The sequence below is a fragment of the Notamacropus eugenii genome, chromosome 4, assembly GCF_028372415.1.
Source record: "Notamacropus eugenii isolate mMacEug1 chromosome 4, mMacEug1.pri_v2, whole genome shotgun sequence".
NCBI classification, from domain to species: Eukaryota; Metazoa; Chordata; class Mammalia; order Diprotodontia; family Macropodidae; genus Notamacropus; species Notamacropus eugenii.
In genome coordinates, this window is record NC_092875.1 from 258598132 (window position 1) to 258613332 (window position 15201).

Consider the following 15201-nt stretch of genomic DNA (forward strand, 5'->3'; position numbering starts at 1 on the left):
GGTCAGATGGGGGGAGGAAAGCCAGGTAAGAGTTGTGTCATTAAAACCTAGAGAGAAGAGAATTTCAAAGTGAAGAGGATAATCCACAGCAGAGGTAACAAACTCAGATCCACAGGTCACTTTTGGTTCAATCAGATTAAAATTTAATTGGGAAATGTTTAACAAAATAAATGAAAATACAATACAACATAAATAATGTGATTTGTAATTTTCTAAGTCAATACGAGGGCCTCAAGGGTTTCTGAGTTTGACACCACTGATCCACAGAGTCAAGGCGATGCTCAGGTCAAGAAAGACACCTATTAACAAAAGTCCATTAAATTTAAAAAATTAAGAAATCACTAATGACTTTGGAGAAAATTATTCCAGTTGAATGAAGCAGTCAGAAACCAGACTACAAAGAGTTAAGAAGTGGGTAACGGGAAAAGAAGTGGATGGCTTTCTCAAGGAATTTAGTAAGAAGAGGCAGGATACAGCTAGGGGGATGGAGAGGTCAAGTGAGAGTTTTTTGGGGGATGGGGAAAACATGGACATGTTGGTAGGCAATAGGAAAGTAAACAGTAGACAGGAGAGATGGAAGATTAGTAAGAGAGTAGAGATGACGGAGGGAACAAACTTCCAGAGAAGACGGGATGGAATGGGAACACTTGTACATGAAGAGAAGTCTGCCTTGACAAAAAAGAGACACCTCTTCGTGTGTGGCAGAATACAGTGGCAGAAAACATTTGAATGAAATGAAATGAGGTGAAGGGATGGAGAGGGAGCTCTCAGTGAATGGCTTTTTTTTTTTTTTTGAGACAAGTTTCTCAGAAAAGGATGGAGTAGGATGTAGGAAATTTATAAAGGTTTGGAAAAATTGCTATGGCATATGGGACACTGAATCAGGGGATATGTAAAATGATTATTTTGCCACTGTGAGGCCCAGTTGAGATTATGTAACATAAACTTATAATGGATCTAGTCAGCACAGTTTCATGATTTCCCACCAACTTCATTCAGTAATGTGTGAGTAGAAATGAAGTCAATAGACAGTGGGAAAAATACAAAGCTGGGATTTGGATGAACAAGATCTTTGATAAGATAAACAGGGAAAGGATTCAAAAGAACAGTGCAGAGTGGAACTGGTTCACCAAGGGGTCAAAATGGGGAAAGGTGCATAGTGTAGCAAGTCAGCTCAGTCAGAGAATGGAGTAATGGAGGGATTAGACATTGAGGTGAGGATGAAGGATCTGAGAACCCAAGACAGAAGAAAAGATGGGTGCTTTTTTTTTTTTTTTTTAATCTCTGTATCCCTATTGGCTACCATGTTCCTGGAACAAAGTGGGTAGCTACTAAATGTTTACTGAAAGGAATGAAACTAAAATGAAACTAAGACTCATTACAGAATTCCAGAAGATTCAAAGGCCAGGAAGTCAATAAATGCAAACTCCTTTCTTTCTATGTGTTAATCCCATTAGCATTACCTTCTACTCTTCCCTGTCAGTTCCTTGACACAGAAGCAATAATTACAAAGATCCAGCATGGCTTCTTCAAGAATAGATCCATCATGCCAGACTTCACTATACTCTGTTTTTGACAAGGCAGATCAAACCATAGGGACAGTTTACCTAGGTTTTAACAAAGCATTTGATAAGGTCATATGCTATTGTTGAAGAAAATATGAAAAGAGATGGTAAAGATAACACTATGATGAAATGGCTTCAGAAGTGATTAAATAACTGGACCCAAGCAATCATTAATATTTCTATCCCAAGTTGGAAGACCCCTTCAATAAATTGTCCCTGGGATTTCAGTTTAGTCCTATGTCGTTTAACATAGTTGTTCTGTTGGTGAATTGGGTAAATGAATGGATGGCATTTTTACCAAATTTACAGATGAGACAAAACAAGGAAAAATAACTACTGCACTAGTGAGAAGATTCAGGATTCAAAAAGATCTTGACAAGATGAAAACTGAGCTGAATTTAGTTAAGATGAAATTTCAGAGAGACAAATGTAAAATTTTACACTTGGATTAAAAAATCCAACTTCCTAGACATTAGATATAAAAGGCTTTGCTAGATAAGTGACTCATCTAAAAAAAAGACCTAGGGGGTTTACACAGGCTGTAAAGCAAATACAAGTCAAAAGTTTATCACGGCATCCAATAACCTCAGACTGTGTTATAAGAAACAGAACGTAGAGGTAAAAAGATATCTTCTCTGACCATATCACATCTAGAATACTGAGTACACTGATGAAGCCCTAAGATAAAAAACTGATACATACCCATGTTTCAGAGGTATCAAAGAAGAGGGGTTATTCGACAATATCAAATGCTACAAAGAAGTCAAAAATGATGAAACACTGAGAAAAAACATTGGAATGAACAATAAAGAGATCATCATTGACCTTTCAAAGAGCAGCTTCACTTGAGTAAGGAAGATGGAATCCAGATTACAAGAGGGTGAAGTAAATGGGTAATGAGAAACTGGCAGAAAAAAATATACCTTTTGTTTTTTTTCTAGACATTTGGCTACAAAATAGAGGATATACAGGATGATAGTTTGAGGGGATGGTTAGGTCAAGTGAAAGTTTTTAAAGGATAGGGAAGATCTAGGAATGTTTATATATAGTAGAGAAGTAAACAAATGATAAGAAGAGTATGAAAACTAGGGAAGTAGGTCAGAGAAAGTCTTCAGAAAGCTTTTATTAATGTAAAATTAGAAAATTTAGGTAAGGTTATTTATAGTATAGACTATCAACACAAAAATATAACTAAAAATTATGATGGGAAATGTTTAGAATATATGCTTTTAAAAATCAAAGGATGTTTATTTGACTAGTTTGTCTAGAATCTAAAATTGGATATACTGAACATATGGATGCACAATACTATTCAATAATGATTTAACTCCCTCCCTTTTCTTCCTCCTAGTGAAAAAAAAAAGGAAAATAAAAATAATCCTAGCAACAAATAAACACAGTCAGGCAAAACAACTCTGCACATTTGCCATGTACAAAAGATGGTCATTGAACACTTTTTAAAATGCACAGAAGACAACAGAAGGGAGTTGAGAAGGAAATAAAGAAAAGCATGAGAGCCTAGAAAGTAACGTATTGAATTTGTGCATGTGTGTGCGTGTGCGTGTGCGTGTGTGTCTGTTTTAAGCTGCATGTAGGAAAAATTTTCAATTTCAAATATAATGTTTTTCTGTTCTACATCCTATATGGAAATGTTATCTTGGGAAGAAGAAGGCTCATTAAATTCAGCTTTAAAATAATTTACTGTCTTCAAAGAGATTTACTCCCAGAAAAGAAGACAAATCAATCATGTAGTAAAAGTAAAGGGTAACCAATGGATAGCTATAATGACTACTGGTTCCCACACAAAGTCGAGAATGAGGTAGTTCTCTGCATATGGCATGGATACTCCGTGGAAGATTTCTGAAGGAACACGGAAAAGAATCACTCAAGATCAGAAGGCATGGATAGGTCTGATCTACCACAGTGCAGAAAGCACCTGCATTCATGAGATCATAGGTTCAAAGATAATGAGGTGTATCCCTGAGAGGCTGCATATAAATTCAATTGTTGTAAATTAAATCTTCTTCATTTCTAAGTGGCTTAAGTAATCACGTGTTACATTTATTAAAGAGTAATCTCTGTAATAAATATCACCTAATTTGTTGTACAGTAAGATTTTATTATGTTCACATAAAATGAACCACACCAAATTCCCATTATAAAGATATTGCTCCTTTTCACAAAAGTAAATTAGTTATAGTAAAGCTAGTTAAGTCAAAGGGTCAATACCTCACTGGTCAACCGTATCAGAAGAGCAGCAGCCTCCGAATATTTGCTTTGGCTTTTTAATATTTCAGCACTAAGCAATACACATCTTTCTGCTAACACCATATTCCTAAGAAGGAAATTAAAAATATTACAAAAATATCTTTGAAACCATGTAGCAAATCACATTAAAATTCTAGCTTTCTAACATAAAGATATTAATGTCCTTCTTTTTCTCACAGTATATACAAGTAAAAATATGTCACAAAGAACTACACAGGGAAAACAAATGTTTTGCTGGAAAAAGATTTTGTGATGATAGCATGCTGCTAGAAATCACATTTTCAATATGCTTGAGGTGGGTAAGCCCGGATAGCTAAGTCAGTAGTTAATTAGGAAATGAAAATTGCTGTAAATATGGGAGGTGGCAGCATCTGTGTTTGTTCACTTTTCTTTTTCCTCATCTAAGGAGTGTGAGCTTGATTTTGATGAAGTTTGAAAAGAGTTTGAATATTTTTTTCCTGGCCAGCAGTGTCAGGATGTTGAGGTAAAGTTAGAAAAAAGGGTATTAAGAGTTAAGTTCCCTAGTTAACTGAAAATGAAACAGCAAGTGAGGTTTGCTTATGCTACCACCAGTGTGTGATCAGGTTTTGTGGAACTACTATAATAATTAAAAATAGAGAATACTGTCTTTACCAATGAAGACTGGTACCTTCTTGAAACTTGTAGACTTAAAGAACTGCTTAAGCGTACTAAGAGAATCTAGTATGTTAGAGACAAAACTTTTGGGCTCTAAGGCTAGCTTTCTACACTGTGCCCCACTGCCTCAATTCTGAAATATAAAAAATATAACTTGATGAAATACAAACACAATAACTTAAGTGCAGATTCACTGTAATAAAATTTTACCTATTTGTGTGACTAATTATAAGATGGCATTATTTTATGTGAAAACAGCAGTAAGAATTTTTTTTATTTCCATTATACCATAAACTTTATAATAGTACCATAAAGGAATCCCATGATTTTAAAATTATAAAAACTTCATTACTTTTTATCAACTAATTCTTAATGAGTATGGTTTTACTTTACTATAGTATTACCTCTTAATACCTACTGTATCTTGAAACCAATTAAAAGTAGGGGTTCTAATGGAGAATAGTGAGTTTATTTTCATGAAACTCTTAAGAATCATCCCTAATTTTAGCATTCATTTCGGTAAAACATTGTAAGTTCTTAAAAATACTGTAATTTTTCTAAGTGGGTAAATTATATTCCATGAAATCTCATTTAAAATATAAAACTAATGGGAAACCTGTCTCAATTAGCTTTCATTTCTGTTACCTGATTTAGTTAACTATCTCAAGCATTCCAGGTATAAGAAAACAATTAGATACTTTATTTTAAAATCCAGCAATATTATAAAAAACAATTTTTATCCAAAAATGGACAGAAGAAATTTCAAATTCACCTACTTGCATATATCCCTGTATGTTTGAATTGCTGTATCCATGTAATGAGCAGGGTAAGGTCTAGGGGCTCCAGGCTGAAGAAAAGCTGACACTGCTGCCATTTCCTAAAGGAAAAAAAATATGGCTCATGCTATTTCAGAGGATATATCCATGTTATTTACGAAATCAGAAATTCATGTCAGAGCAATTCTATTTGCACTCAGCAACTAAACATTAAAATTAATACAAAGAGTAGATATAATGTGATAAGTAAAAAACTTTTAGGAAATCAAATCTAAACTACTGACCAACTTCAAATTCACAAATCTACCACTTAACTACAAAGGGAATATTCTTGGGTAACTCTAAGCCATTAAAGTTCAATTATTATCTCCTTTCAAAGAGACTGGTCCTCTCTATCTCACCCATGCTGGAGGCACAGCAGCCCCTCACAGACCCAACCCTATTACTGATCATCATGCAAACTTCGACCTGCTGGTTCCAACCTGGGCTGGTTCACCCTACCTTAGGCAGCCTCTTCCCTCTCCCCTTCCCTCCCTCACCCTTAACCCTGGAGGTTCACCATGTTAATGCCCATATTAGAAGTAATACTTGATCACCTTTAGTCCTACTGAAGCTCAGAACCCCTGAGTTTAAGTGATCCACCAATTTAAGCACACTCCGCAGCTAGAATTATAGGCAAGGCTCTATCATGCCTAGTGAAAGCACAAAAATTAAAGAAGCTATTTAACTAATACTTGTATAGTCCTAAGGAATTTTCTTTTACTGTCCCTAAAGTATTTTGTTATACTTCTTAGCCCAAAGCTTTTAATTTAATGATCTAGGAATTATAAATTTTATCAGTTATATACCAACCAAGGCACCAGCTGCGTAGAGCATTGCTTGATCGTTCAGAAAATCCTTCTTTGCAGTATGATAGCAACTGTATGCTAAGTCATAATGTTGCACTAAAAAACACAAGTCAGCCATTTTCCTGATTTGAAGTTCTGGTGCTTCTGGTGGATATCTGCAAATATATATGAAGAAAAATATTTACCATTTATGTTCTCCTCTCCAAAATATAAACCATCACAAAATGTTCATAAAATCACTCATATCATTAAAATGCTTCCTGTCACAAGGCACCCACCACCAAAGAGACAATCTCATTTCTCCAAGACTGTTAGAAACAGAAGGGTGCTTCCATATTTAATTAGTATATAGCCCCACAATAGGAATTCCTCCACAGCATGAGGGTTTTCTCTGGGGCCAAATTATGAGCATCTGGGAATCTTGGCTTAATTCAGGAACACTCAAGTATTACATAATCTTAAACACTGCAGAGAAAAGCCAGAAGGGATTATATTTTTATATCAATAAATTCAACTGATAAAACTGAAAAGTATTACTAACTGTATTTTCATGTACACTTTTTAAATATTAGATCAAAAATTTCACAGTAAGCATAAATATGTCAAACAATTTCCAGGTTTTAAAATGAGAGATCATTTAAAAAATTTTACAATACTTGTAGCATCCTAGTACCTGAAGATACCTTAGTTTTTCTCAGCTATAAAAAGGCTCACTATGAAAAGTCATGGCATTAATCCAATATGTGATGCAAACAAGAATAAAACACATCTGATTCTATGCATTCCATCTCATGCCTCACTTATATCCAGCCCAATTTCCAGTTCCCTGTGGGAAGAGGAGTATCACCTTCTACTCAATGATGAACATTCTCACACTTAGTCATATCCTATACATCCTTGTGATCCTAAACTTCTCTTTGAGAAGTTTAGTTTAGAAGGTTTTCCCCTCATCTTCATCATCCAGTAACCTCTCTTCCTCTGAGGTTCATGCAATTCATATCTACCACCTAATCAAAGTCCTGACAGCTGTTGACTATAGACCTCTAGGACATTCCCCTTCCTGTCTCAATGAATTCAGTACCTGGCCCATAACTGTTCTCTTCTGCTCAATTTCTGTCTTCACATTTGGGAACTTCAACATACACACTGACTCCCCCTCAAACGCTCTTACCATTCAGTTCCTCCACCTACTCACTTCCTATGATTTATTCCTGCAACTGACCTCAGCTACACATAAAGAGGACCATACCCTTTTCACCAACACTCACAAGTGTACTACTTCCATGTTCAAGAATTCTCAAATCCTTTTAGCTAACTATAACCTGTTGGCTTTCGACCTCTCCATCTGCCTATCTCCCTATCCCTTGCCAAAACCTACTCTTCATCCATATCCATCACTCCTAATCCAGCCACCCTTCAGTTCTCTTCCAGGTCATCTATTCTACACCTGCCACACTCTATTCTTTCCCCATCTTCATTCCTGGGTGAATCAGTTCAACTCTTCACTGTCCTCTCGAATCCCTAGTCCCCTTTATCATACTGACAAACACAACCCTGCCCAAGCTTCGACCTTGGATCAATCCAACAATCCTCTGCCTTTGCTCCTACACACATGCTGTTGACCTAAGGTGGAGAAAATTACACAACTGTTCTGAGTCTACTACAAATTTACGTTACACAACTTCAACTGTTTCCTCAATGATGCTAAACAACCCTACAATACCTTTCAATAACTCACTACCTCACTCTCCATAGAAGCTCTCTCATGCCTTGTCGTTCTTCTTCAAACCTCTCATAGCTTCCCCTTTCCCCCTCTCTCTCAGCTAAGCTCTTTGCCTCACATTTTACAGAAAAAATTGAGGTCATTTGCTCTTAGTTCCTTCTTATTCCCTCTTCCTCACTTCCTACCATTCAGATATCTTCTGTCACTACCTCCTCCTTTATCCTCGTCTCACATGAAGAAGTGGTTTTACTCCTTACCAAGGCTAACCCTTCTAGCAGCACAAATGATCCCATTCCATCCCATCTGCTCTAACAGATTGCTCCCTATCATCTCCCTTCTATTACTTATTTTAAACCTTTCTATTGATTCATTCCCTACAACCTTCTACCATTCTCACAGTTCCCCAATATCAAAAAACCCTCACCTGATCCTTTCATCCCTGTTAAGTCATTCTCTATCTCTTCTACTTCTGAAAAAGGTTTTTCTTCTTGACAAGGTTGTCTACAGTAAGTGCCTCCACTTTCTTTATTCACATTCTCTTCTTAACCCTTCATAATCCAGCTTCTGACCTTATTATTCCACTCTAATGGACCTACAGAAAGTTAGCAATGGTCTCTTAATTGGTCATGGTCTTTTCTCAATCCTCATTCTCAATATCTCTGCAGCTTCTGACATTGCTGATCAGCTCTCTTCCTTGATATTCTCTTCTCTCTGTGTTTCCAGGATACTCCTACTGCCTGATTCTACTCTTATCTGTCATGCATCTCCTTCTCAATTTCCTTTGCCAGGTGCTCATGTATATCTCCTCTTGAGAGATGTCCCACAGAATTCTGCCCAGAACCCTCTTCTCTTTCCCCTCTCTACCATTTCACTTGGTGATTTCGTTTATAAAATCACTTGGTGATTTATTACCATCCATCTCTATATTGATAATTCTCAAATCTACATTTTCTGCTGTAACTTCTCTACTTACCTCCAGTCTTGCATCTCCATTGCCTTTCAGATATCTCAAACTGAAATTTCATTAGACATCTTACACTCCACATGTTCAAAACTGAACTCATGATCTCTCCTCCTACATTCTCTATTACTGTAGAGGGCAATACCATTCTCCCAGTCCCTCAGGCTCACAACCCAAGAGTGGTCCTGGGCTCCTCACATTCTCTCACCTGCCCCTCAACACTGCCACCACTATAGGACAGGCTTCCCTCATCCCATACCTTATTACAACTGCCTGTTAGTGGACTAGCCTGCCTCAAGTCTCTCCTCAATCCAGGCTATCCTTCAATGAGCTACCAAAACAATTCTCCTAAAGTGCAAGTTTGGCTATGTCACTTCCCTACTCAATAAGCTCAAATGGCTCCCTATCACATCCAGGATCAAATACAAAAGGCATTTAAAACCCTTCAAGACCTAGCCCTGTCCTACCTTTCAAGTCTTCTTAACACTTATTCCCTGCCATATACTCTTAGGTCCAGTGACACTGGCCTTCTTAATATTCTCTGTACAAGATCTTCCATCTTTCATCTCAGAGCATTTTCTCTGACAGACCCTGTGCTTGGAATGCTCTCCTTTCTCAACTCTTGTGTATTGGTTTCCTTTAAGTTTGAACTAAAATTCCATCTTCTACAGGAAATTTTTCCCAACCTCTCTTAATTTTAGTGTATTCCCTTTGTTAATTATTTCCTTTTTATCTTATAGCTTGTTTGTACATATTTGTTTACCTGCTCTCTCCCCTATTACATTATTTGAAAGTATTCTATTTCATGAATGAAATGTCTATTTTTCCCCCACTGTATGAATATATTCACTTTTACTGGGCATGTTATTTTTGGCTGCAACCCTCAATTCTATGGCTTGCAAAATCTGATATTCGAAGTCCTCCATTCTTTTATAGTGGTGGCTGTTAATGTGTGTGATTCTTACTGCTGGTCCATGGCACTTGAATTCTTTCTTTCTGGCTGTATAAATCTATCTTTCTTGACTTAAGAGTTCTGGATTTTGGCTAAAATAATCCTGTAAATTTCCATTTTGGGATATCTTTCAGGAGGTGACTAGTGGATCTTTCAATTTCTACTTTATTTTCTCATTCTAAGAGATCTGGGAAGTTTTCCTTTGTAATTTCTTGAAATATGATATTTAGGCTCTTTTGTTGTTCATGGCTTTCGAGGAGACCAATGATTCTTAAATATTTCTCCTTGATCTACTTTCCAAACCAGTTGTTCTTCCCAGCAGATGTTTCATGTTTTCTTCTACTTTGTTTAATCTTTTGACTTTGTTATTTCTTGATGTCTTATGGAGCCATTAGCTTCCATTTGGCTTCCATTAATTTTTAAGGAGTCATTTTTCTTCAGTAAGTTTTTGTAGTTTTAACCAAGCTGTCAATTCTTTCTTCATAACTTTACTGTACAACTTCCATTTATTTTCTCATTTTTTCCCTATACCTCTTACTTGGTTTGTAAAATAATTTTTTGATTACTTTTTTTTAGCTCTTTCTTTAACTCTACTGGTAATTCTTGTTGTGCTTGTGTCCAATCTGCATTTTTCTTTGAGGCTTTGCTTGTAGATATTTTCAAGTCACTGTCTTCTATTTGCTTCCTATGCTTCCCTGTCATCAGATTAGCTCTTACAATCAGGTGTTTTTGTTTCTCATTCTTCCAAACTATTTTGTGACTTTGTACTTTATGTTAGTGTTCGACACTGCTCACTTCTGGGTCAGGTGTCTAGTTTGAGCTTCTGCTGTGGGAGATTTTAAGTGTTCAGTGATTGCAAAGTGATTTGATCCTGAAAAAAGGTTTGCACACTGCCCTCCTGATCTGACCTCTGAAAGTTCCTGACCCAAGTTTGGGACTGCTGGCTTGTAGGTAACTGAGTTTCTGAATACTGGGCTGAATTCTATCATTCTTAGCCTGCTGAGAGGTTTTGCAGATTCATAACAATTGAATGATTGGCTCTCATTTGTTCTTCTCTCCCCTCCTAGTTTGTGCACTATAAAAGTATTGTACTGCACTAAAGGTTAGAATTGACTTGCCATTCGGCTCTTGGGTTCAGAAACACATGGTTAAGTTTCTGTGACTTGTTTTATGCTACTGATCAGCTAAGAACCACACCTGATTGAGGCTGCACCCTAGATCTATCATCTGGAAACTGGTGAATGGGTGAAAAAGATGACAGATGTCATCTGTTTCTGCTCCCAGCACTAGTTCAGGAGTCCTCCGGGATCTCTTTCTGCCCCAGTGCTTCCTGCTCTGGTGTTCTATCTCAGTTCCCTGGGCTTAGAATGTTCTAGACCCCACCTCTGCTTCTATCATGTTGCACTCCTGGGCAGCCCCCACACCAATGTCTATAGCTCTCTCTGCCTTCCTAAACTACCCTAGGCTGGAAAAATGACTCACTGTGACTTTTTCTTAGCTTTCTTGTTCAGAATTTAATTTTACATGTTTTCTAGATTCTTGGGGAAGAGATGTGCTGGGTGACCTGGGCAAAAATGCTGTCTCAGAACCCCACCCCCTCCCCCACTGCATTAAGAGCTGCTTGACAGTAGGAACTGTCTTTTGCCTCTGTTTGTGTCCCCAGTGCTTAGCACAATACTTCGCATACAGTAGATACTTAATAAATGCGTACTGGCTGACTCTATAATGAGTTCTTTTTAAAATGAAATTACACATGTTACACACAATAAAAATAATATTATGAAACATAGTATATCATACAAGTCAGATTTGGGGGGGAAAGCATATATTTGAACAAACGAAGCAAGCAGCCAACATAAGATCACAAATATTTAAAATATGTACATAGTAACATACTTTAAAGCTTTCTGAAATAGACCATGAATTTGAGTATTCATGTTGCTTTACTGTTAAATGAAATACTTTAAACCTGTCTACCAAAATTCTAGGTTTTTTTAAAAGACAATTAAGTGATACATAGTCATTCAATAAGAGATTGAAATTTTACTCACAGCAGTCCAGATGTATTCTTTAGCTCACTGATACTCTTTTCTGGAACTTTACTGCCACTGAACCATTTTTTAGTTGCAGAAAATAATGATCGACTCAATCCTTTTCTTGATATCAGCTACAAAGAAAAATTTAAACATCTGAATAAATCAGAATAAAACCAGTATTTTTCTAGTGCATTCAAGAAATCTGATATTACTTATTAACTGTTCAACCAATAGCATGGCATCTGCAGGAAAAAAAAATGTGCAGAATTATAAAAGTGCTGAAAAAAAATAGTAAAACTATCACTAATGTACAATAAAATCTTATTCCCAGAATTAGAGTAAGAAGACCTCAGAAGCTAATCTATGCATGAAAGACAATCAATTCCACAACATAGTGAATAAGCAGTCTTTAAAGTCTTTGTTTGAAGACCTCCAACGTGGGGGAACTCACAGCCTCTCAAGGCAGCCTATTTTACTTTTAATAGCTCTAGATTTTAGGAAATTTTCCTGAATCTCAAACACAAATACCTCTATACCTTTCATCCCATGCTCCTCCTAAGTCTGTTCCAAATATCACAATAGTATTTCAAATATTTGTAGCTGTTACCCTACTAAGTCTTCTTGGCTAAAAAAAAAATCCTCAATTATTTCAACCAATTCTAGCCCAATATTCTCCATCTTTTTTATAGAATTAAATGAAATTTTAATGGCCACTGAATCTGCAGCATTTCCCTGATCAGTTATCTTCTCTACAGAAATGACTCCCAGATCCATTTATATGTCTTCTGAGCTCCACTCTCACATCAACAAATATCTTTTAAACATTTGAAATGGATGTCCCATAGACACCTGAAACGTAAAATGTCCAAAAAAAAAAAAAACCTCATTAGTTTTCCTCCCAAACTCACCTTCTAAACTTCACTATCACTGTCAAGGGTGTCACCATTCTTCCAGCTAGTTACTCATGTTTGCAACCTTATCACCTTCCTCAATTCCTCATTCTAGGGGCAGAGCCAAGATGGCAGAGTGTAAAGATGCACATAGTATAGCTCTTCCCCCACAGCCCATAAAACACCTGTAAAAATGACTCTCAACAAATTCTAGAGCAGCAAAACCTCAAAACAACAGAGTGAAAGAGATTTCCAACCAAAGGTAACCTGGAAGGCCCACAGGAAAGGACTATTCCATGGGACACTGAGCACAGCAGAGCCTAGCCCTGGGCATGGCACCAGAAGGAACAGGACCGTAACAGGCCTCCAGGGCAAAATCCCCAGCAGGGAGGGTCTCAGATCCCCCAACCCACAAGTGCCAAAGAAAGTTTCAAAGGTCAGTGAGAGGGCTTTCCCAACTGTGCGCGAGGGGAGCAGGGTCCCTCAGGCAGCAGCACCAGGGCAGCACAGCACTGTGTGGCAAGTAGGGCAGCAGCTTCCACTGTGGGAGCAGCTCAGCTTAAAGCCCCTGGGGGAATTGAGCAGGTGATCTGAAACTCAGGCATGAGTGGCAGCCCTGCCCCCGCCTAAAGCTCCTGGGGGAATTGAGCAGCTGATCTTAATCTTAGCACTGAGCACAGTCCTGGGGGAGAAAAAGCACTAGGACCCTCCTCTTGACAAAGGACTGGGAAGTCAAGTAACTGGCTGGGAAAATTCCCAAAAAAGGGAAGAAAAAAAAATAAGACCATAGAACATTACTTTCTTGGTGAACAGGTATTTCCTACCATCGTTTTGGATGAGGAAGAACAATGCATACTGTCAGAGAAAGTCAAGGCTTCTGCATCTAGTACCTCCAAAATGAACATGCAATGGGCTCAGGCCATAGAAGAGCTTGAAAAGCGAGTCAACAGCTTGCTAAAAGAGACTCCAAAAAAATGCTGAAGAAAATAACATCTTTAAAAATAGGCTAACTCGATTGGCAAAAGAGATCCAAAAAGCCAATGAGGAGAAGATGGCTTTAAAAAGCAGAATCAGTCAAATGGAAAAGGAGGTTCAAAAGCTCACTGAAGAAAATAATTCTTTAAAAATGAGAGTGAAGCTGAGGGAAACTAATGACCATATGATAAACCAAGAAATTACAAAACAAAACCAAAAGAATGAAAAAATAGAAGATAATGTGAAATATCTCATTGGAAAAACAACTAACTGACCTGGAAAACAGATCCAGGAGAGACAATTTTAATATTATGGGATTACCTGAAAGCCATGATCAAAAAAAGAACCTAAACATTATCTTTCATGAAATTATCAAGGAGAACTGCCCTGATATTCTAGAACCTGAGGGAAAAATAAATATTGAAAGAATCTACCAATCACCTCCTGAAAGAGATCCAAAAAGATAAACTCCTAGGAATATTGAGGCCAAATTTCAGAGTTCCCACGTCAAGGAGAAAATATTGCAAGCAGCTAGAAACAAACAATTTGATTACTGTGGAAATACAATCAGAATAACACAGGATCTGGTAGCTTCTACATTAAGGGATCGAAGGGCTTGGAATAGGATATTCCAGAAGTCAAAGGAACTGGGATTAAAACCAAGAATCACCTACCCAGCAAAACTGAGTATAATACTGCAAGGGAAAAAATTATTCAATGATATAGAGGACTTTCAAGTATTCTTGATGAAAAGACCAGAACTGAAGAGAAAAATCTGACATTCAAACACAAGAATCAAGAGAAGCATGAAAAGGTAAACAGGAAAGAGAAATCATAAAAGACTTTCTAAAGCTGAACTATTGACATTCCTACATGGAAAGACAATATTTGTAACTCTTGAGACTTTTCTCAGTATCTGGGTAGGTGGAGGGATTACACACACACACACACACACACACACACACACACACACAGAAGCACAGGTTGAGTTGATTCAGAAGGAATGATATCTATAAAAAAATTAAAATTAAGGGGTGAGATGAATATATTGGGAGGAGAAGGGGAGAAATGGAAAGGGGCAAATTATCACACATAAAAGAGATAAGAAAAATCTTTTTCAATGGAGGAGAAAAGGCAGGAGGTGAGAGGGGAAAAGTGAAATTTACCCTCTTCACATATGGCTTAAGGAGGGAATAACATGCTCACTAAATTTGATATGAAAATCTATCTTACACTACAGGAAAGTAGGCGAGAAGGGGACGAGTGAGGTGAGGGGGATGATAGAAGGAAGGGCAAATGGGGGAAGGGAGAGACTAAAAGAAAACACTTCTGAGAAGGGACAAGGTCAAATGAGACAACAGAATAAAGGGGGGATAGGGTAGGATGGAGGGCAATATAGTTAGTCTTACACAACATCACTATTATGGAAGTCTTCTGCAAAATGACTCATATATAGCCTGTACTGAATTGCTTACCTTCTCAGAGGGGATGGGTGGGGAGGAAGGAAGGGAGACAAGTTAGAACTTAAAAGTATTAGAAACGAATGTTGAGAATTGTTATTACATATAACT

The 15201-nt window shown here is 37.3% G+C and overlaps 1 protein-coding gene across 3 annotated transcripts in view; it reads right to left on the minus strand.

The window, feature by feature from the left end:
• TRAPPC8 (trafficking protein particle complex subunit 8) overlaps window positions 1-15201 on the minus strand; it is a 137985-nt gene that overhangs the window by 80255 nt on the left and 42529 nt on the right. For all 3 annotated transcript variants that reach the window (XM_072604480.1, XM_072604479.1, XM_072604482.1), the window contains 4 exons: window positions 11781-11896; window positions 6098-6248; window positions 5246-5346; window positions 3795-3900 (listed from right to left, as the gene is read on the minus strand). In XM_072604480.1, coding sequence (XP_072460581.1) covers window positions 3795-3900; window positions 5246-5346; window positions 6098-6248; window positions 11781-11896 — 474 coding nt within the window. The remainder of the gene's footprint in view (window positions 1-3794; window positions 3901-5245; window positions 5347-6097; window positions 6249-11780; window positions 11897-15201) is intronic.